This window comes from Halichoeres trimaculatus, unplaced genomic scaffold (assembly GCF_033239565.1).
Source record: "Halichoeres trimaculatus isolate MK-OKI-2021-1 unplaced genomic scaffold, fHalTri1.1 fHalTri1_scaffold_14, whole genome shotgun sequence".
NCBI lineage: Eukaryota > Metazoa > Chordata > Actinopteri > Labriformes > Labridae > Halichoeres > Halichoeres trimaculatus.
Genome location: NW_027437192.1, coordinates 25,700,448 through 25,724,422, shown reverse-complemented (window position 1 = coordinate 25,724,422; position 23,975 = coordinate 25,700,448). Strand labels below are relative to the sequence as shown.

General features: G+C 39.1%; 2 protein-coding genes across 2 annotated transcripts; one reads left to right on the top strand and one right to left on the bottom strand.

Moving 5' to 3' along the window:
• Positions 1-2,006: 2,006 nt before the first annotated feature.
• On the bottom strand, positions 2,007-17,234 carry LOC141803346 (uncharacterized). Its single transcript, XM_074687315.1, has 18 exons — positions 17,198-17,234; positions 15,593-15,683; positions 15,349-15,379; positions 15,061-15,104; positions 14,591-14,970; positions 14,346-14,463; positions 13,290-13,397; positions 10,535-10,565; positions 9,117-9,160; positions 8,646-9,025; positions 8,401-8,518; positions 7,423-7,536; positions 6,756-6,842; positions 6,313-6,444; positions 5,627-5,749; positions 5,442-5,531; positions 2,477-2,599; positions 2,007-2,128 (listed from the first exon to the last, which is right to left on the bottom strand). The coding sequence occupies exons 2-18, from the start codon at positions 15,609-15,611 to the stop codon at positions 2,007-2,009; spliced, it is 2,064 nt and encodes a 687-aa protein (XP_074543416.1). The 5' UTR covers positions 15,612-15,683; positions 17,198-17,234.
• A 510-nt stretch (positions 17,235-17,744) lies between these two features.
• On the top strand, positions 17,745-21,273 carry rpl14 (ribosomal protein L14). Its single transcript, XM_074687000.1, has 6 exons — positions 17,745-17,825; positions 18,409-18,510; positions 18,590-18,684; positions 19,260-19,359; positions 20,574-20,627; positions 21,180-21,273. Exons 1-6 carry the CDS (start codon positions 17,823-17,825, stop codon positions 21,237-21,239), a joined length of 414 nt encoding a protein of 137 aa, XP_074543101.1. The 5' UTR covers positions 17,745-17,822; the 3' UTR covers positions 21,240-21,273.
• The last annotated feature ends 2,702 nt before the right edge of the window (positions 21,274-23,975 follow it).

The following is a 23,975-nucleotide window of genomic DNA, read 5'->3' as shown; positions in this document are numbered from 1 at the left end:
TTTGTGTTGTTTGTTTGAATAAAGAGCAAATGTCTGAAAAAGTAACACCAGCACATTTAGTGATAAATATCTGGACACCTAACCTGTTCTCAAGTCTCCTTTTCTCCTCCACAGCACTAAAACACTTTAAGACAGAGCCTCTATGACAGTACAAACATGAAGTGCTGGTAACCTGACACCTGACTTTACCTGAAAAAGAGTCTTCTGATGAGGACGTGGACCCAAACTTTTGCTTCATGCTATCCTCAATTTTCTTCTCCAACTTGTCCAATCTGTATTTAACAATCCGGGCTAGAAAAGACAAAAAAAGAATCAAATTTAAAGGATAAGTTCGGTTTATACAGTTTTTACATTGTTTATAGAATGAAGTAGAACAAAATACTCACCCAGAAGACTTTCCTGATCCAAGCAGTGCTTCGGGAGATATTTAGATCCAAAATCGTGCAGCGGACGTCCGCATAATGGGATCCATCGGGGCATAGACAGCGCCGCTCCTAAAACTGCATTAATCGTCCAAAAACTCGTGTTTTTCACCAATATTCCATCATGGTCCGCTCCAGGTTAGTCCTCTGCAGCAGTCTGTGTCACTCCAGACAGCGCTGTGTGGCTGTAATGACCTCTGAACAGATGAAGACTTTGTTTACATTTGTCCCGTCCGCTGCACAATTTTGGATCTAAATATCTCCCGAAGCACTGTTTGGATCAGGAAAACCTTCTGGGTGAGTAGTTTGTTATACTTTATTCTATAAACAATGTAAAAACTGGATAAACCAAACTTATCCTTTAACCACACAATGATATTTAATGATGCACACCTACACAAAAACTTTTTTCACTTTATTTTCCTGTGCGTATGTTCTAGCTTGTTTAATATTTGTTTTTTTATGTTAGTTTGAATCCTGCCAGGATTTTGTCTAATTCTCTTTCTGTATTTCCGTTTCTTCAGCTCTATCAACTGTTGACTTTGTTTTTACCCTTTAAAATGAACAATATTACACAGTTTTATGTCACGTCTGTATAGTTTCTTTCTTGTCTGCACATTATGCCATGCTTTTATTTTGAAATCACTAAGTCTTGTCTCTGTTTTAGATGTGTTCCTGTCTGCCCTGCCCCGTCTGGTCACTACTGCTCCCTGATTGTTCCTCCCCACCTGTTTCCCATCACCCTCATCACCTCTTGTATTTAACCTCATGTCTCTCACTGTCTTGTTGCCAGTTCGTCGCACTTCTCAGTCTTCATCCCAGCCTTCTGTCACAGCCATAGTCATTGTCTTGCTGTGTACCGAATCCTGCCTGCCTATTCGAACCTCGCTTTGTGCCTCACATCTGTCTGTACCTCTGCCTGTTTCAGATTGCCTCACTGTGTACCGACCTTGTTTGGACTCTGAATAAACCTTTTGCCTTTGAGCTCTGATTTTGGGTGTCCTACATTTGTATCTACCTTCTGAGCTCAAGTTCACGACATTTTATCTAGCAGATGCTTATGTAAAGAGTTATGTACATCTAAGACTTAGACACAAACAAGGATCAGGACGAGGTGGAGCCACACAAATCTTTACAAATTTCTCCAAGACTAAAAGTTGGTGAAGAATGAAGCAGACAGTTTGGACCATACAAAATTGATAATGGTGTCACTTGTGCTGGCTGGATAGCTTTGCTGTGTACCTGCCCTTGACTTCTTTCTTCCTGTTTGCATTTCTTTTTCTGCTAAAGACAAAATGTCTGAATAAATCTTACCAGCATATTGATAAGTACCTACCCACCTAATCTCCCCTTCAGCTCTCTTTTTCATGTCATCTTTGTTACTGATTACTGAACTCCTGCTCAGTTTACATCTGAATAGTTTGCCACAGTCTTGTCTGTCCACTTACAAAATGTTTGCTGAGCTTTGTTCCCTATAGTTAAGCACTTGAATTGTTTGTTTTCACTTTTTAGAACTTTATCAAGACAGGTGCAATTTTGTTGTGAGAACATCCAGAGCATGTATGACTGTAACAACATGAAGCATCAGTAACACACCGAATGCCTGATAGTACCTGATGAAGAGTGTCTTGACGACATAGGCCCAGATTTCATGTAGTCCTTTATCTCATCTTCCAACTGGTAAATTAACCAGTCAACTTCAGGTTCTTAAAAAAAGAAACATTTCAAATAAAAACATGATGACATGATTCACATTTACACAAAACATCCATCTTTATTTAATCTTTGAATTTAATCTTTCTCTTCCTGTCTCCGAGTCTTCTTCTAACTTTCTTTATTATGTTAATTTGTCCGGATTAGCGCATAACTGGTCATTTGACCACTGTCTTAGCTGTTGTCCAACACTTTCAACGCACTTGTTCTCACCCTTTCAGAATAAAATAAAACAATATAACACAGTCTCGTTTGATAGATGTTTTGTAGCAATGTACATCTGACTAATGACACTAGCAGATTGATTTAGTGATGAACACAAATGTTATTCTCTTATTTACCTGGGCTCACAGCCTTAGTCTGATGAGAAGAGTCTCCCCGTGTTGCACTCACAGATTCAGGAGCCAGCTTTTGCTGAACATCTTCCTTTATTGCTTCTTTCAACCTTTCCATTAACCGTTGAACTTTTCAAAAAGGTAAAAATTACAAATAAAATAACAGAATTATATCAAAGGAAACAGATTCACATACATAATCTGCATATTATTTTACTGTTCTTCCTCTCCTCATCTTCACCATTTTACTGCATTTAGAGGTAGGGTCTGCAGGTATTTTGGTTACTTGTTAGTAAACCCAAATTCAAACTGCGCCCCTCTTCCTTAGCTCAGAGCCATTGGCAGTGCACACCCACTGCAACTGTTTGCCGTCCTGTTTCACTTTAGTTGTGTTTTTCTTCCTCCGTGCTACATCCACGGTCGTAGCTGCTCAGGACAGTGTCTCCACTCACTGTTATAAACATGTAAAGCCACTTGCCCAATGGACACTGATTGACTAAAGTTGCCATGGGAACTCTCTGCCCAGAAACATCTTGACACAACCAAAACATCAACATAAAGGCAGAGGAGAGGGTTGAGGCAGACACAGACACTGACACACATGTATAGGGGCCCAGAAGTGACAATAGAGCAGATAATTCCTGTCAATTGTGACGTTTCATTTTTTTAGGAAAATCCTGCAGACCTTACCTTAACTGATTTGTTTTTGTCTTCACATGAAGGAATGTGTTGCTTCTGCCTGGATTGTGTAATAAAGCTATGCCATCGTCTTATCAGTCCTCTCACAACATGTTTGGTGAACTTTATTTCTGTGATTTATTTACACTTTTAAAGACTAAATCATTCAGAACTTTATTTTTGCTGTGAGATCATGCATCATCTGTATTACTGTACAATACAGTGGCCCTGAAGGGCAAAACACAACAGCAAATAAACTAAACACAACGGCAAATAACTAAACACAACGGCAAATTAACTAAACACAACGGCAAATTAACTAAACACAAGAGCAAATAAACTAAACACAACAGCAAATTAATTAAACACAACGGCAAATAAACTAAACACATTGTCAAATAAACTAAACACAACAGCAAATTAATTAAACAACGGCAAATAAACTAAACACATTGTCAAATAAACTAAACACAACGGCAAATAAACTAAACACAACGGCAAATCAACGAAACACATCGGCAAATCAGCTAAACGAAACGGCAAATAAACTAAACACAATGGCAAATAAACTAAACACAACAGCAAATAAACTAAACACAACGGCAAATCAACCAAACACAACGGCAAATTAACTAAACACAACAGCAAATTAACTAAACACAACAGCAAATAAACTAAACACAACGGCAAATCAACCAAACACAACGGCAAATTAACTAAACACAACGGCAAATTAACTAAACACAACGGCAAATCAACTAAACACATTGGCAAATGAACTAAACACAAAAGCAAATCACTCCAGTTCTACCAGAAGAGGTAGGTACTTGTGGCGGTATTTGTCGTCGGTGATTGGATGAGAGAGAGAGAAGGAGAATGTGTTTGATTGGACAAAAGCCCCTTTGACCCCGAAGTTGTCGGGAAAGTAGCAACGATACATAAACGTAACGGCGGTAACTCGGGAGACTGCGGGGTAGTGGTGCACCATGTACTGTCCAAATTGTGGAAGGGAGGCGGTTGAGCCATCACCAAACTTATGCAGTGGCTGTGGCAAAAGGCTTCAAGAAGTGTCTTTCAGGGTTGTGGACTTTCAACAACCTTTGTTAATTTGCCGTTGTGTTGAGTGAATTTGCTGGAGTGTTTAGTTCATTTGCTGTTGTGTTTAGTTAATTTGCCATTGTGTTTAGTTTATTTGCCGTTTCGTTTAGCTGATTTGCCGATGTGTTTCGTTGATTTGCCGTTGTGTTTAGTTTATTTGCAATGTGTTTAGTTTATTTGCAATGTGTTGAGTCAATTTGCCGTTATGTTTAGTTTATTTGCCATTGTGTTTAGTTTATTGACAATGTGTTTAGTTAATTTGCCAATGTGTTTAGTTAATTTGCCGTTGTGTTAAGTTTATTGACAATGTGTTTAGTTAATTTGACAATGTGTTTAGTCAATTTGCCGTTGTGTTGAGTCAATTTGCCATTGTGTTGAGTCAATTTGCCGTTGTGTTAAACTAATTTGCCGTTGTGTTTAGTTTATTGACAATGTGTTAAGTTAATTTGGCAATGTGTTTAGTTTATTTGCTGTTGTGTTTAGTTTATTGGCCGTTGTGTTTAGTGGATTTGTTGTTGTGTTGGGTTCATTTGCCGTTGTGTTTAGTGGATTTGTTGTAGTGTTTAGTTAATTTGCCGTTGTGTTTAGTTTATTGCCAATGTGTTTAGTTAATTTGCCTTTGTGTTGAGTCAATTTGCCGTTGTGTTTAGTTAATTTGCCGTGGTGTTTAGTGGATTTGCTGTTGTGTTTAGTTAATTTGCAGTTGTGTTTAGTTTATTGACAATGTGTTAAGTTAATTTGGCAATGTGTTTAGTTTATTTGCTGTTGTGTTTACTTAATCTGCCGTTGTGTTCAGTTTATTTGCAGTTGTGTTTAGTTTATTTCCTCTCGTGTTTAGTTAATTTGCCGTTGTGTTTAGTTTTATGCCGTTGTGTTAAGTTAATTTGCCCTTGTGTTTAGTTTATTAACAATGTGTTTGGTTAATTTGCCGATGTGTTTAGTTTTTTTGCTGTTGTGTTTACTTAATCTGCCGTTGTGTTTAGTCGATTTGCTGTTGTGTTAAGTTAAATATCCGTTGTGTTTAGTGGATTTGTTGTTGTGTTTATTTAATTTGCCGTTGTGTTTAGTCAATTTGCCGTTATGTTTAGTTAATTGCCAATGTGTTTAGTTCATTGCCAATGTGTTTAGTCAGTTTGCCAATGTGTTTTGCACTTCAGGGCCACAGTAGTACAAACATGAAGTATCAGTAACAAACCTGTTGATGATGACATAGACCTACGCCAATCCCTCATGTTATTCTCAACTTCTCTTTCCAACTGCTCCATTATCCGTCTGACCCTTAATGCTAGAAAAAGCAGAAATCCACAAACTTAGTGTTAGTGGAGGAAAAAAAAAAACAGTTTGGGAAAATACACAAGTGGTGACGTCAGTGTCACATACCCCGACTTGGATCAGCCCATTGTTTGGTGGCTAAAACATCAGCCAGTGATGATGGCCTGGAGCTCAAACCCTGCCATGTACCCTTCTCCGGCTTTTCTGTCCACTTTTGTGTTGTTTCTTCATCTGCAAAAAAAAATCCAGGATAAATCACACCTGTTACTGATAAATATCTGCCAACCTAATCTGTCCTTAAATCTCCTTTTCACCTTCACAGTATTTAAACACTCGCAGACAAGCTCTCTTCTTCTCTTTGCCTTTCTCCTTCACTTAATAACTTATTTTTATTTGTTTATTTTCTAATCTAGCCCTGTGATTGGCTGGTGACCAGTCCCTCCCCCCTTCTCGCCCAATGACAGCTGGGAAGGGCTCCAGCCACCCATGACCCTGAACAGGATACGGGGTACAGAAAATGAATGCATGAATGAATCAGTTTTCTAATCTGTTTTGTTTTATAAATCTTCAATAGTTTGATTTACCAAAACCTTCAGACATTGTGTATGTTCATTTTGCTCCAGCTAGTCTGTCCTCCAACAAAATATTTGGTGAGCTTTGGTTTTAATTTTAACAACTTGAATCTGTTCAGACAGCCAAAGGTAAATTGGACAAAAACTTAATTTTATTGTAAGAACATGCAGAGCCTGTATGACAAGGCGTACACAAAGCATTAGTAACACACCTAACATTACCTGATGAAGGTTCTCCTGATGATGATGATGATGGTGATGATGGTGATGATGATAACATATGCCCAAACTTAGACCTTATGCTATCCTCAAGCTCCTTTTCCAACTTTTCCAATGTGTCTCTAATTCTATGAGCTAAAAAAGACAAAAAATTGAAATGAACTCATGCCGTGATATTTAATGATGCAACTCAATTTTGTTGTCAGGACATGCAGAGCTCGTATGACTGTAACAACATTAAGCATCATTAACACAGTGTCTCTGGGAAGTATTCACACGGCTTCACTTATTCCACATTTTGTTGTGTTAAAACCTTATTCAAAAATGGAATAAATCCTTTTCTCCCCCTTAAAATTATACGCACAACACCCCATAATGACAACATAAAAAAGTTGGAAGTGCTGTGAATACTTTCTGGATGCACTGTACCTGACGTCTGATCTTACCTAATGACGACTTAGGCCCACACTCTTCTATCACATAGTCTTTTATCTCTCTTTCCAATCGGTTCATTAACCATCTCACCTCAGATTCTAAAAAGAGTTAAAAATAATTTTACATTAAAATACACAATTAATTTGATTCACATTTACACAAAACATCAATTTTGACTCACTCTTCCCCCTTAATGCCATCAATTAGGGCTTTTGTTATTTAACTTTACTTTTTTTTAAAAATGCCAATATGTCCAGCTTGGATCATTTCTGAGCATGTGATCACTGCCTCAGGGGTCCTCTAAAACTTTTTGTTTGTTTGTTTGTTTTCACCCTTAAATTTTTTTTAAAAAATTTAAATCTAAATTAAAATAATAATAATAGTAATAATAAAAGTTCATTAAATAGATGTTTTTTATGTTCCCAACTCCAGCACACCTGATTCAAATGATCAGCTCGTCATCAAGCTCTGCTTGAGCCTGATAACGAGCCATTCATTTGAATCAGGTGTGTTGGAGTGGGGTAACATCTAAAACATGCAGGGCAGGGGTCGCCCAGGACCAGGATTGGGTAACACTGATCAAGAGTTATAAAATGCCCACATTATCCATTATCTGGACAGCCTCTACCCCCTGGTCAGTCTCTGCCTCTCAGGAACCTACATGATGCGTTACATTACCTGATGATGAGTCTCCTGATGATGACCTCATGGGTTTGAGCTCCACCTTTTCAGCTCTGTCACTTTTCTCTGTCTCGCTTTCAGGGATTTTCGGGTTTTCTTTAGCTTCACTTGCTGATAAAGGAAAAAAAGGTCACAGTCTATAATCTTTAATGTGCTGTTCTACCTCTGTTTGATGGACCTATAGAACAAAGATAGTCAGAAAAGTGGCTGACACTAGAAAACAAACCATTCTGGAAAGTTCCAACTGAAATGATAAAATGAACCTTGCTGGAAATGAGGATTCTCTTTGTCACTAAGTCAACAGGCTCATCTTTGCTTTCTACAACTCATCACTCTTCAACACCCCTTCCTTATCAACCAAAATAAGGAGCTGAAATTACAGGACACCTATGGTCTTTGATACATTTTAAGCAACTGACAAATTAAAGAAAGTTGATAAATATTTCTTCTAGTGGTGTCCCTCATGGTTCTGTCCTGGGCCCCCTGTTGTTTTCTGTCTGCTCCCTGTGGGGTCTTATATTTAGATTTTGAAAGATGTTTCCAATCCTTTCTACACAGATGACATTTAACCTTGCTTTTTTTCAAACAGAATTATTTCTCTAAACTGTTTGCTCTACTTTGCTGTGTGACCTCTGCTCTTGGATGGAACAATGAAGAAACTCAACTTTCTTATTTCCTTGCTTCTTATCAAAATATGTTCATTGGATCAAAAAAAGGCTCTCAGGTAAAGCTCGGTTGATTTCCACTTGATGTTTGTCTCTTGTAAGTCAGCTCAACACTAGCAGATCAGATTTTGAAGTCTGACCAGTCTTCACTTGTTATGATCTATTACTCTGTCAGAGGGGATGTTATTTCAGTTGTTAAAAATGTATCAAAGACAATAGGTGTCCTGTGAAGTCAGCTCCTTATTTTGGAAACTATTCCAAAGATCCGTTTTATAAAAATCTGGCTTGAACCAAAATGCCTCACACTCACCTCCACTTTTTAAACTTTCCAGAAATCTTGATTTATGTTCGTTCACCAGAGCGTCATGTGCTCTGTCCAAACTCTTCCCTACTTCACTCTGCCTCACTTTGTTCCAGTCCTCATCAGTCTATTCACAGCAGACGGCAGAAAAAGAAAAGTAAGCAAGGCTCTCATTATAATTAAAAAGAAAGAAAAAAAAGAAACCAGAGCTTATCGTTTCTTTGTTCTTAGAAATTGAAAGTGAAACTTCTCACCAGATCTTTGAAGGCCTGCCCGTTGTAATAGCTCAGAGATGCTGGATCCTGTAATCCCTTTGCACAGAGCTGCTCTGGACTGGAAGCTACCACATGCAGCTCCTCTCCATCATATCCATAAATCTTTCCATCGCTGCAGGTCATCAGAACAAGTTGCTCACAGGGGTACGACGTCCCTGTGACTTTACCCATTACCTGCATCTTGACTTCATCAGGAAGGTAGAATTTCTCCCATCCGTTCACCACATCCTCATCGTTTTCATAAATTGTGCCATGGAGGTCACATATCACCCATTCTGCACCAACTGGATGTTGAAGGCGCACAGATTTGTCTTCAAATGTGCACACAAGATCTTTCATACATTTCATGTGATCTCCACCTGAAACAGATCACACAAAAGCTTTTTCACAGAATATAAAAAAATGAAGTGAGGTTTTGCAATTTGTGTGGCAGTGATGTGTGTAGTTCACCTCCAGTTTTGTGCTTGTTGAGCCACTCAACTATGTCTTGAGTCCTGTGAAGTAGAGAAGGAACCAAGCTAAATGTCACAGCAGTGTTCACAAAGACATCTTTAAAAGTTACAATGTGAAGATACATAACAAGGGGAATATAGTGATTCTTTCTAATCATCTTATTATAACACTGATACTCTAACTTCACTTAATGTTTCTGGACTCTTAGTTCTTAAACCTGTGCTGTGTCAATTTTTTTGAAATCCCCACTTGACCTGTCACAGTGTACACAAAGATGGAGCCCGTTGTAGCAAAATTATCACTTTTATTCAGCAATCAGGCTTTCACAGCAGGCAAAAAATCATTCGAATGAGTTCTCAACTCACCTCTCTACAGCCCAGGGCTGTAGAGAGGACTCAGAACAGAAAAACACACTGGTTACCAATTTCCTCTTTATCATACTGTAACTTAAAGAACCCTATTGATAAAGATGTAATGAGAGATAAACGTTATTTACAGAAAAAGAAGGAATATGGTGGTTTAACTGATTGATCCTAAAATCCCAAATAAGTTACAGATGTCCTTCAAAGTCCCTTTAACTCCACGTTGCATAAAAGATCACAAAAAAATTCATACCTCCAACTTGTGTTCAGTGTGGGTATGTGTATGTGTGTGTGTGTGTGTGTGTGTGTGTGTGTGTGTGTGTGTGTGTGTGTGTGTGTGTGTGTGTGTGTGTGTGTGTGTATGAGAGTTAGACACAGGGCAGCAGGCCCATAAAAACTAGGGCTATACGATTTTGGAAAATAATCTAATTGCGTTTTTTTTTTTTTTTACCAATATTGTGATTGCGATTTAGCATGCAATTTTAATTATTTATTTATTCATCAATTAATTATTTTATTTTTTTATTTTTTATTTATCTTTATTTTATTTATTTATTTATTTTATATTTTTTATTTTTTATTTTTTTTTGGGGGGGGGGGGGGGGGGGGGGATATCTTTTGCACTATTTCCTAAAAACAATTAATAAAATCAGTCTATATCATTCTTTAGTATGACGGCCAAGCCTACATGTTATGATGAGATGAAATAGACTGAAGCATGAATTAATACAAATAATATATCTTTATTTAACTATCACAGAGGAATATTGACTGATTGATTTAACTTCAAGCTGTGTAGACGTGTAACATTTTTTGCCAGAAAAACAGCATTTTAACTTTTGCTGGTTTTTAAGGAAGAAGGAGCACAAATTACCATATCCTCTTCGAATTTGTTACATGAAACTTTTTAAAATTTTATTTTTATAAATTGCAGACTCTGCGATTTGAAAATTGCACTCGGTTACATTGCAATGTCGGTTTAAATTTGATTAATTGTTCAGCCCTAATAAAAACCTCTCTTCACATGAACCAAAAAAGAAAATCATTTCTTACATTTTGTCCATGGTAAAAACTCCTTTGTAATCTGTAAAGAAAAACATTTTCATTGTTTACTTTACAAAAGTAAAAAAAACTTTACCACAATACAAAACACCATGCTTTTAATTTCTAAAGTCATAGATAGGTTAGAAACCATTTCACAAAGTAAAAGAAAAATGCCCTCCTATGAGAGCTCAAAAACTTAAAAAGGCATTTTACGTCTGAGACCAAGTACAACACAAGCAAAGACCTAGACATGGTGGGACTACATACACTGCTCAAAACACTAAAGGGAACACTTAAACAACACAGGGTAACTCTAAGTCAATCACACTTCTGTGAAATCAAACGGTCCACTTAAGCTGCGTTTCCACCAAGCAGTACGGGTCGGTTCAGTACAGTTTGGGATGGTTAAGTCTGATCCCGTTTGCGTTTCCACAGCAAACTGTGCCCTCTTGTGGTGGGCGGCGTGTAAGCCGGATGCCGGAAGCCGCAGCTGGTAAACAATAGCGCGACGCCGTAGCAGCTTACCCCGCTATTAAATCCAACAAAGAAGAAAACGCGACACAGTAAACAAAAAGCACGGATGGAAGACATGCAGCATTTCGTCCTCTCTGTGATTTTCATGTAACTCTCTGTTACAAAGTGCAATCAAGCTTCGTTTCAGAGAAGTCTGTGAGCCGCCAGGAGAAATGCAGCCGCTGTCGGGGTAAGTGACGATTCTTTTGACCAATCAACCGTCTGCAGTGTGTTGCTCCACCTCCCGAGAGCGGATTGGTTCAGTCTGGCACCCATACGAAAGGGTCCCAAAAAATTGGGACGGCTTGTCTCGGTTTTTAGGGATCCGTCCCGGGATGAGTGTGTGGAAACGCCGCTAAAAGCGCACCGTACCGAGACGAACCGACCCGGACTGCTTGGTGGAAACGCGGCTTTAGGAAGCAACACTGTTTGACAATCAGGTTCACATGTTGTGCAAATGGAAAAGACAATCGCCATCCAAGATGGCACATCAATGTGAGCTGTGGCAAGAAGGTTTGCTCTGTCTGTCAGCGTAGTGTCCAGAGCATGGAGGCGCTACCAGGAGACAGGTCAGTACATCAGGAGACGTAGAGGAGGTCGTAGGAAGGCAACGACCCAGCAGCAGGACCACTACCTCTTCCTTTGTGCAAGGAGGAACAGGAGGAGCACTGACAGAGCCCTGCAGAATGAGCTCCAGCAGGCCACAAATGTGCATGTGTCTGCTCAAAGGGTCAGAAACAGACTCCATGAGGGTGGTGTGAGGGCCTGATGTCCACAGGTGGGGGTTGTGCTTACAGTCCAGCACCGTGCAGGACGTTGGCCACCTGCGCTCTGTGCTCTTCACAGATGAAAGCAGGTTTACACTGAGCACATGTGACAGATGTGACAGAGTCTGGAGACGCCGTGGAGAACGTTCTGCTGCCAGCAACATCCTCAAGCATGACCACTTTGGAGGTCAGTAATGGTGTGGAGTGGCATTTCTTTGGGGGGCGCACAGCCCTCCATGTGCTCTCCAGAGGTAGCCTGACTGCCATTAGGTACCGAGATGAGATCCTCAGACCCCTTGTGAGACCAAATGCTGGTGGGGTTGGCCCTGGGTTCCTCCTAATGTAAGACAAAGCTAGAGTTCATGTGGCTGGAGTGTGTCAGCAGTTCCTGTAAGATGAAGGCATTGACACTATGGACTGGCTCGGCCTTTCCCCAGACCTGAATCCAATTGAGCACATCTGTGACATCAAGCCTCGCTCCATCCACCAACGCCACATTGCACCACAGACTGTCTAGGAGTTGGTGGATGCTTTAGGCCCCGTTTACACAGAGACTCCCGCAACGATTCTTCCTTTGCGTTTTCAAAAGCCGCCCGCGTTTACATGAGGACGGCGTGAAAACGATCCGCGTTCATACGACTCCAGGAGGAGAAGTCTCCTCTTCTGTTCTTTCTTTTTCTGGCGTTTTGTTGTGTGAGACGGTCGGCAATCCAACCATGACGCGCATTACCGCCAACTACTGGCTCAACTGGAAATGTGGCTGAGCGCGGAGCCTTCAACCTGAAACTGCGAGTGCGCATGCGGTGACGTCAGCGTTTCACCCTGAGACGCTCCGCTCTGTGTTTACACGAAGCTGGATGGAGGAGCGGATTCAGATCTTTCCACTCTGGGGAGCGTTTTCAAAAGTTTGCGTTTTCACTGAAAACGCAACGTGGTCTCGTCTAAACGGAAGGCCAAAACGCAACGAAATGTTTGCGGAATCGACCGTTTTCGGCGTTGTGTAAACGGGGCCTTAGTCTATGTCTGGGAGGAGATCCCCCAGAAGACCATCCACCACCTCATCAGGAGCACGCCCAGGCATTGTAGGGAGGTCATACAGGCACGAGGAGGCCACACACACTACTAAGCCTTATTTTGACTTGTTTTAAGGACATGACATCAAAGTTGGAAAAGCCTATAGTGTGTTTTTCCACTGAGACTTTGAGAGTGACTCCAAATCCAGACCTCCATGGGTTAGCACATTTGATTTCCTAATAATTTTTGTGTGATTTTGTTGCCAGCACATTCAGCTATGTAAAGAACAAAGTATTTAATAAGAATATTTCATTCATTCAGATCTAGGATGTGTTATTTTAGTGTTCCCTTTATTTTTTGAGCAGTGTAGATATCCAGTGTCGTAAACGCCACATTATCCATTATCTGGTCAGCCTCTACCCCCTGGTCAGTCTCTGCCTCTCAGTAACCTACATGACACATTACATTACCTGATGATGAGTCTCCTGATGATGGTCTCATAGGCTTGAGCTCCTTCTTTTCTGCGCTGGCACTTTTCTCTGTCTCGCTTTCAGGGATTTTCAGGTTTTCTTCACCTGCTGATAGAGTAAAAAATAAGATCAAGGTCAATAATCTTTAATGTGTATTTATACCTCTGATCAATGGATAAAACTAACCCTGCTAAGAATGAGGATTCTCTGTCACTAAGTCAACAGGTTCATCATTGATTTCTACAATCCATCACTCTCCAACACCTGGTCTCACCACTTCCTGTTTTGAACATTTTGCTCTTCTGCCATGTTTGTCGATGCTAAATCTCTACACCTCTCTCCTTCAACACTATCATTGTTTCTGACCAGTTTACATCTGCTCTGTGTTCATTTTTCTGTCAGGAGCACTCAGCATTTGACATAAATTTTCTCTTCTTAGGGTTAAAATGATTCAGAAAGTGTTGTACACTGATGGGTTGTGGCTTTATCTTTCTACTAGAAAATGTTGTATAAAGCTGCTAAATATTTCTTATCAGCAGAAGACCTGTCTGGAGGTGTCCCTCATGGTTCTGTCCCGGGCCTACTGTTGATTTCCTGTCTGCTCCCTGTGGGGTCTACACAGATGACATTTAACCTTGCTTTTTTTCAAACAGAATTATTTCTCTAAACTGTTTGCTCTACTTTGCTGTGTGACCTCTGCTCTTGGATGGAACAATGAATAAACTCAACTTTCTTATTTCCTTGCTTCTTATCAAAATATGTTCATTGGATCAAAAAAGCTCTGAGGTGAAGCTCAGTTGATTTCCACTTGATGTTTGTCTCTTGTAAGTCAGCTGAACACTAGCAGATCAGATTTTGAAGTCTGACCAGTCTTCACTTGTTATGATCTATTACTCTGACAGAAGGGATGTTATTTCAATCCTTCTTTAATTTGTTGGTTGTTAAAAATGTATCAAAGACAATAGGTGTCCTGTGATGTCAGCTCCTTATTTTGGAAACTATTCCAAAGATCTGCTTTATAAAAATCTGGCTTGAACCAAAATGCCTCACACTCACCTCCATTTTTTAAACTTTCCAGAAATCTCGATTTATGTTCGTTCACCAGAGCGTCATGTGCTCTGTCCAAACTCTTCCCTACTTCACTCTGCCTCACTTTGTTCCAGTCCTCATCAGTCTATTCACAGCAGACGGCAGAAAAAGAAAAGTTAGCAAGGCTCTCATTATAATTAAAAAGAAAGAAAAAAAAGAAACCAGAGCTTATCATTTGTTTGTTCTTAGAAATTGAAAGTGAAACTTCTCACCAGATCTTTGAAGGCCTGCCCGTTGTAATAGCTCAGGGATGCTGGATCCTGTAATCCCTTTGCACAGAGCTGCTCTGGACTGGAAGCTACCACATGCAGCTCCTCTCCATCATATCCATAAATCTTTCCATCGCTGCAGGTCATCAGAACAAGTTGCTCACAGGGGTATGACGTCCCTGTGACTTTACCCATTACCTGCATCTTGACTTCATCAGGAAGGTAGAATTTCTCCCATCCGTTCACCACATCCTCATCGTTTTCATAAATTGTGCCATGGAGGTCACATATCACCCATTTTGCATCAACTGGATGTTGAAGGCGCACAGATTTGTCTTCAAATGTGCACACAAGATCTTTCATACATTTCATGTGATCTCCATCTGAAACAGATCACACAGAATGTGTTTCACAGGATATGAAAAAAGAAGTGAGGTTTAACAATGTGTGAGGCAATGATGTGTGTAGTTCACCTCCAGTTTTGTGCTTGTTGAGCCACTCAACTATGTCTTCAGTCCTGTGAGGTTGAGAAGGAACCAAAACTTAAATTCACAGCAGCGTTCACAAAGACATTTATAAAAGTTACACTGTGACGATACATAACAAGGGGAATATAGTGATTCTTTCTAATCATCTTATATCACACTACTTCTCTGACTTCAGTCAATGTTTGTGGACTGAAGTTTACACTTTAGATGTCAAACCTGTGCTTTGGTATTCGTGAAAAGCACACCTGAATTCAAGAAAAAAGAAGTTCTTACGGTTTCTCCATTGTAAAAGCCTCTTTGTGATCTGTAAAGTAAGACATGTTCATAGTTAAATTTACAAAATCTAGAAATGTTGTCACAATACATACAACATCCTTTTAATTCCAAAGTGACTGACAAGTTATATCATGACATTTAAGAAAAATGTAAGAAAAATCAAACCATATATGACATTTAATAAATTCTAAATTGGCTGTTTAGCAGATATCTGAATCGTCTGATCAGAGCAACAGCTCACGTGACTGACGGGCGCCCATAGCTTTTAGAAAGGAAACTCAAAGTCCACGTCTGATCCAATGTGGCTTCGTCCCTGGATTTGCTTCATTTCACTGTTTCAGAAACAGATGGGTGACGTCACAGAGACTACTTCTATGTTTAATACAGTTTACCGAATGTGCAAAATATGGGTGCAGTTTCTGTGACGTTAAAACCAGGCTGTGAATAGGCTTTATAGTGTAGAAGTCTGGGGGAGTTTTTACTTGGTTTGTACGTGGATTCTGGTCTTTCTGCAGCCTCACAGGTTAGCTCATTAATAAGCTAATAGATGTGCGCACTGTGATTGGCTGAGCGCACCTACGTCTACTCTCTGCCCAGAAGCGCCCTATTACAGCCAAAACATCAACAGGCTGAGAAGGGGTTTGAGGCAGACACATACACTGACACTTATCTACAGAGGCCCGTAGGAGATGATTATTATTCCCTGAAAAGTTGACATTACATTTTTTTCGGAAAAACCTGCAGATCCAACCTTTAAGTCCCCCTTTTTTATTTTATTTATCTATTTATTTTCTGGCGTGCTAGCAGACCTGATCCCCATTTCTCCTACCTTGCTAACCTGGTTAACTAAATAGTTTCAAGACTGACCTGACGTCAGTCAGGTGTGTTCCGCTCCTTGAAGCAGGTGAAGCTCATTTCCCCATAACTCGAATAGGAATATATCATGTAATTCTTATTCTAAAGGGGGTCAAAATTTATTAGATTTTGCTACAGCCAACACAGTCAATAAAATAAATCGGTTTAAGTGATATGTAAAAGAAAAAGACAAACTGTGTTGTTTTCTTATCCCAGAACCTGTGTCAAAGACGGTAGGTGGTATTGAATTTTTGTTGCAATGTATCTTTGATGTAAACAAGATTCCTGTCAATTTGTCTCATTTCCACAGACAAGCTCTAATATCTTGGTTAATGATAAACAAACACATTTTCTCTCCATGCAGATCTTTGATCTGGAACAACAAGAGACACTAGATGCAAATAAATGACGTTGTTTTTAAATTATTTGGTAGAAAACAATTGTCACGCAGCTACTAAATGGAAACAAACCTGTTCAGCTATATAGAACTACTCAAATATAAAATCATACATATGAGACACAGATTATTATTTCTCCTAAATCGTCTGGGTATCAGGTTAGCTCTGGCTTCCTGAAACCAATCTGCAATGGAGCAAAATAGTTCATTCATGACAGAAAGTAATTAATCCACATCATTGCGGCAAAAACTCGCATTTAAATTAATAGCCTCAACTTTAGCCTTATACGATATTGCGCAAATATACATAATCCTTACTTTTTATCTGAACCGCCTACAAGGAACGGGCCCCTCCTTCTTGTTTTATTGGAAATTGTCACACTTTTTACTCACAAGCAAGTTATCATACACCAATATCCAACACACAAATCCATGTATAGCTACTTCAATCCCATTAATCCGTTAATCACCATTGATCCTTCGAACTGCGCAGACAGACCTCAAAACTAGAACAAGTATAATTGGAAACGCAAAAATGTAAAAGTCTGTCATTCTTTACATCTCCTTAACTTTTACTTAAAAAACTGTCGTTACCTCGGCTGAAGAGGACCAGTCACTCCTTTCCACCGCGATGAGACACAAGTGCAGCCCATAGACTGTAGCCTATAAGTGCAGACCGACACTCGAAAGTTTTGTGTTGTTTTTAAAAACTCCACCCATTACTCCCTGCTTTTGCTTTCAGTCCATCTGCTGGATTTCATCTTCTTTAGTGCCATCTAGTGTTCTTTTCAAGTACTTAATCTTACATTTTAAAACAGCTGTCTTCCAATAAATAAAACCCTTGAAAAATTATAAAATTTATGGAGTCTTATTTGACACATTTTGCTCATTTTTTAATCCATGAACTGTATCACAGTTCAGGAATCAAGTGTAATTCAGTCTCAATTACTTTTTGACGTTGGGCCTATTTAAGACCCTCAAGTGGTTGTATAACCATTGTATGTACATTTTACATTGAAATACTGTATATTAAAATTTCCACACACACGTTTTGTAAATGTTCCATTTACAGACTGTATAATCAAGGTTTCAGTCATAGCACTGGGCTGCTTTATTGAGGTCTACTGTACAATGCGCTGCGCATGCGTAGATCTGAAACGGAAGATGTATGTGCGTCAGGCGGAAATTCTAACGTCCTTTCTGCTCCCAGACTGCCATCATGGTGAGTTCGCCTTGAGAGTTATAGCATTTTGAAGTCGATTTTCTCACAACATAATCAACCCCTTTCAGGATATATGACACTCTGCATTGTTGATACATTTTTATGCAAGTTTTCAATGTATTTTAAAAGTGATTGTTGATGTATATTACGTGTTAATACTGCTCGATAAGATGTCGGCTAATTCTCGAAATACAACGTGGTCCATCAGGTGAAGAGGCCCGATTCGTGTCACATTAAGGGAGCCCATGTAAGCTGTAGCGTCCCAAGAACCATGAACGAATAATGCGCTAGAGAGGATTTTAAATCAAAAGTCATTTCGTGAACGATATGTATGGTATTATCAGACGCCTTCTTGCTCTACGGTACGCAGCGAAGCCACCGGCGGCAGCTAGCTAATGCTAGCTCGTAGCTTGAATGTATCAGCTATCGCTCTACTCTGAGCTAAAGCAATAGAGCGGAAGGCTACGAGCTAAGCATGCTTCTGTATTCCTTATAATCCAGAGTTGAGGTTGTCACTAGACTTCCCCAGTCCAGTTAATTTCTCTTTTAAAGATATTTCTTTCCTTCTTATCATGTGTTTCAGGTGTTCAAACGCTTCGTTGAGATCGGGCGTGTTGCCTACGTCTCCTTCGGACCCCATTCTGGCAAGCTGGTGGCCATCGTAGATGTTATTGACCAAAACAGGGTGAGTGGTGTGGAGGGGCTGGAAGTGTTGAGCACAACTTGTGATTTGTTGATTTTTACATGTGTCCTGTGCTTCTCAGGCTCTTGTTGATGGCCCCTGCACTGGCGTGAAGAGGCAAGCCATGCCCTTCAAATGCATGCAGCTCACAGACTATGTCATCAAAGTACCCCACAGGTAGGGTGTAAGAATGATCAGATCCCATCTTTTATAAACCAGCAGGATTCCAGAAGTGTCACATAACTTAATGAAAGTACAAAGTCTCATTCATGTGGTGTACCTGAGTACATATTTGGGGTTTCCCCCAAACTTAGACATATTTTGTTGTTCTATTACTGGAATGAACTCCTTGTTTGCTTCATATGGTTTAGCATTTAGTAAAAAGATGCCATTTATGTAATGTTAAGATCCCTTTGTATTTTTGTCATAAAAAGCATTCTATCTTTAATAGAGAGAAGCATTAACATGGGTGTACAGTTGTTGCAATCTTATCAAACTTGTCTGAGCTGGGCCTTTGAAACTGTAAGAGCAAGGACTCAGACCACCTGAATTCTTTTCTTCTTTCTTTTTTTTTTTTTTTTTTTTTTTTTTACTGAGATCTTATCCGTTTCATATGGATTTTTAGTGCAAACATTTATATGGCTACATTTGAAGAAAAAGATGACAAAAAGTTTCTCCAAAGTGTTTACAGAGTGTATGATGAAACGTTGATGATTCCCATTCCATCTATACTGACTGCCTATGGTTTGCAGCGCTCGCCAGAAGTTTGTGAGGAGAGCCTGGGAGAAGGCTGGAGTCAATGAGAAGTGGGCACAAAGCAGCTGGGCCAAGAAGATCGAGGCTAAACAGAAGGTAAAAAGCTGTGCTTCTTTCAGCTTGTACATGTTTTTGTTTTTAAGGTATAATAGTCAACTGAGTTTAGTTAAGACACACCCTTTCATGTGAAACTGATATTGCGTACATTCACATGATTCAGTCCAACTAAATTGTTCCAAGTTCATGGTTTGTAAACTGTTGAGTCTGCCAGTGTTTTAACCAAATACCACTGTTGTTGATGTTAAATCCTCCTTTCTACCCTCTTTATTTTTGGAGTTTTAATGTTGTCAGAATGGGCTTTCTCCACACTCTGTAGAAAAAAACTTTTTTAACTTTTATGCAACAAGTATAGAATAAATTGTTATTTCAAGACACTCAATTCAAGGTGACAAGTGACCAGCAAGGCTAGGCAGCCTCCCCATGTTGAAAAGGTGGGATTAAGTGTTCACATGGATACTGGGTGGAATATTAAAAAAGCATCCCCCCTCCTGATGGAGATTAGATTTTTTTAACACAAGTGGACCCTTTCAAATTAGGTGTTTTAAGATAATTTGATGTGATGTGCCTGTTCAGATTAGAAGTGTTGGGTCTGCATTGCAAGTGTTGTCATTGAATTTCTCAGCTATTTTGGCTGTATATAAGATGCTTTGCCACCAGTATGTAAAATTTCGCTCTGGAGATGTGGTGTATGTATGAGGACTAAACTAGAGTTATCATTTAAGTTTCTCATTGAAGACTATTATCATCTAAGTTGTTAGTGGTGATAGCAAAGCTGCAATGTCTAGATGTAGGTAAGGACCTGATCTCGGCTGAATGTGAAAGATAACTGTTCGTTTTCTGATCAAGTAAGATAGAAAACTTCAGTGAACAATTTCCTGACCGCTGCAGTAGTAAATTTCACTCTATGGTTTAAAACACTTGAATCCAGTAAGTGAAATAAGTAAAGAAACTAGTTGACAGTCACTCATTCTCTGCTCACCAGACTTTGTCAAGTCTGTGTAGAACAAATCAGAATCGTCCTTGAGTAATCCTTGTTTTAAAGAACATTAATCACACATCAGTTTAATGAATTTTGAAATGCTGAATGCACTTGTACTGTTTTTCCCACTATTGAAGATGTGTGTCAATGCTGCAATCAAGTAAAGCCATATGGCACCCAGCTTCCTCACACTCAACTCCAACCCTGATTATTACGGGACTAAGTATCTGCTCCGGTTGTTCTAACTGTTGTGATTTTATCATCTTTGCAGAGGGCCAAAATGTCTGACTTTGACCGCTACAAGGTGATGAAGGCCAAGAGGATGGTAAGTAAATCTCTTCATTGAGCACCTGTCATTAACAACTATAGATATATCTGTAGCAGATGAATATCAGCCAGTATATTTCCTCTGTCGTCGGCATAATTAAAGTTTTATAAGAGATAAACAGCTTTTTCCCTGTCTATTGACATATTATACTGCTATTTAATAATTCCGTTGTATTAGCTGTTTATGTTGAATGCAACAATTCTTTAAAAAATATGGATCAGAAGATCCATCCATAGATGTGCTGTGCCTGCTCTATGTTCTGTCACACCCTAGGTGTTGGGAAGAGCTGTTTGAGCCTTCAGTGGGAGGATGTTTAAATAACTCCAGCTAATGAAAGTAATGATGGGTCACTTTGATTTAATTGAAGCTGTGAGCAAACATTAATAAAGACAAAAGATAATGTGGTTTTCAAATGTTTCTCTTCAAGAGGCAGATTAAAACAGACTTTTAAACTAACCAAGCTGTTGCTGGATTTATTATCTGATGATGCTTCAGTTAATTTTTTTTTGTTTAACGTTTTAATTAATGCATTTATTTGTGTTTCTGCAGAGGAACAAGATCATCAAGCATGAGGTGAAGAAACTGCAGAAGGAGGCAGCAAAGAAGTGAAAAGTTTCACAATAAATCCCTTGTCCAGTTGTTATTCGGTCTCCTCTTTTTTTGCCCACTTACAGACATACACAGTGACTTACAATGATTGGTTAGTTCAATTAAAACTCCTACTTTAAGAATGCAAGAAAGTATTGAACATTATTCAGTAGAGTGAAGAGAGCTGAATGTAAGTGTGAGGAAAGATCTAAATGTATTATCGTAAACAGGATTTTACTCTATACCTGTGACAGGTTTTTGGTTTCAGTTTCATAATCATGAAGCCAGGTGGTGAGATAATGTTGAAAGGAAAACATAGGTACGGAAGGCCATGACATTTTCTTCTACAATTATTGTGAAGGTAAATTTTTTTTCTTAAAATTTCAAGTACTTGGGAATTGAAGTTAAGTCCTGTAACTTGATACCTTGCTGATACTTCCTAACATACCTTCAAAACCATTTTAACCTAATTTGATATCATAATGTAGCTGTGCCTTGATTGTATTAACGCTTGTGTTGGCACTGAATCCCTGTAAACTGGGGGGAAAATATCTACAGTAGTTTCTAAAAAAAAACAAAAAACCTTCAATCCACTAGGTGGCAGTGTGATAACGTTAAGTCGTCCTGTTTATGTGCGCATAAAGCACAGACCCTTGTCCAGGTGTATGGGACGGATTTAAATCACCTTAAACCGAGACTGAGCCCTCTGTGAATTACTACCATTAGCTGTTTACTGCCATATTTCCTTCGTCGTTTTTATTTTCCAATTAAACACTGGTGTCTGCGACGCAGCGCCAAAATGTGTCCTCTGCGGCCTTTGTTTGAAACATAAGCATAAAAATCTTTTAAACGGAGACCAAGGTGCCTGCAGACAAGTTGTGTCTGATGTGAACCACCATGGAAGGGCGTACAGCCAAACCGGTTCTGTCACACGTATCAGTGAGGAGCTTGTTAATATTACATAACACCACATTTGAACATTGCCCGGTTGGTTGGCTGCAGAGAACAGGAACACACGGGCAATGCCCAAAACAGCCCCATGCCCCTCCACCAGCGCACCAGGAACTTCTCTGACAGCACCAGAAATGTGGCGCAGGATGGTTATAGGAGGGCAGAGAGCCAACGCGTTTGGTGTTGTGAATGACAGTTCGATTGACTTTCATAATATGTGGGCCTCGGCTGTAAAAGCTGATAATGACCCATTGTTCTTTGGTAGCCAGAGCCACAAAATAAACGGATATTTTATATCCCTCACATCTCAGATGTGTTTAAAGATATAAAATAAAGTCCAAAGATCAACAGAGGTTGGGTAAAGACGGGTGAGATAAGGAACATTTTGTTTTATTGTCATGGGGTCTGATAAACACGCTCCTCTATTAGCGTAGCTCTGACGTCAGAGATGAATGGTGCCGATGCGCAGTGATAATAGAGCTGTCATGAAGCGGTCACAACTCCGGAAGTCAGGTGAATTCCCCTCAAAATAAAAGCAAAGCACTTGAAGCCACTCAAACATGCACATGCTCAATGGAAAAATGTTGGACATTTTTTTATTTATCAATCTGAATATTAAGGCATGTGTAGGGAATTTTGAACTGCAAGAATTACATAATCTCCCCATCCCAGCATTTTTTAAGCTTTGGATGAAAACAAGAACTATTTTATCTTGGGTGAGGAAAGTTGAAAAATTTTTAAATGCTTTTTAATGAAAGTTTTTAATGTATTTGATATATAACTGAATTCTAAACTTAACCATTCTGCTGGACCCTATCACGCACAAGCCTTACATGAGCTGGATGGGACAGTCTGCCTATATATTAAATATGAATGGTAGCATAAAAACTGACAGAAACAGACATTTTTTTTCCTAAATTTTATTTTCATATGAACATTTTTCTTCTAGATATTTCAGCATGGCAGGATCTGCCTTTTAATTAGAAATTAAAAAATATAAAGGAAAACACTGGGTTAAAAACACAAATATTGATGGCAGCATTCACCCTTTATTAATGTCAGTATCTCTCTGGGTACCAGTCTTAAAGGTGGATGCAGTAGTTGTATATTCCTCATTATTTTTATAATTTAAGTATAATTTCCAGTTTTTAGTCAACCTGTGTAAAGAATAACAACCTAAACAAGGTATATCCCTGAAAAAATGTTAATTCCATAACAAAACTACAGATTATGCAGAACAAATTTTCCTGGGAACATTTTACAGATTTACCAATTGAAATGAAAATTTCAACAAATAAAAATAACTTTTAGGCATCTAGCGATTGATGAACTCCTTTTACTAAACTGGTCACAGAAAGCAGACATCTAGTTTGTTAAAGTAATTTTTTGATCATTTAAATGTTTTTTAAATGTAACTACTCCTGGACTTGTGATGTATATATTTCTGTGCCTGTACGTGCCAATTATCAGAGCTTTTCAGAGCTCTTTTAAGAAGAGGATACTGTTATACATAAAATGTTTAATATGAAATGAGTCACATGGTAGCCCAGTGGCTTGGTATTTTCTCACATAAAGAGAAAGGGTATGTTAATGCAAGGCAAAAGTCTTCTGTCGCGATACATTCTGTATCAAATTACTAAAGTGAATAGCAGTTTAACAAAACTTGAGCAGGAAAAATTTTAAAACCACGACAAAAAATGGTTCATGTTGACCAATATGTTTTAAAATTTACAAAAACAGTTATATTAAAACCCTTGGTGCTTTTATGTTGAAAGGTGGACTTCCTGTCCCGCTGTTACTGCTGTG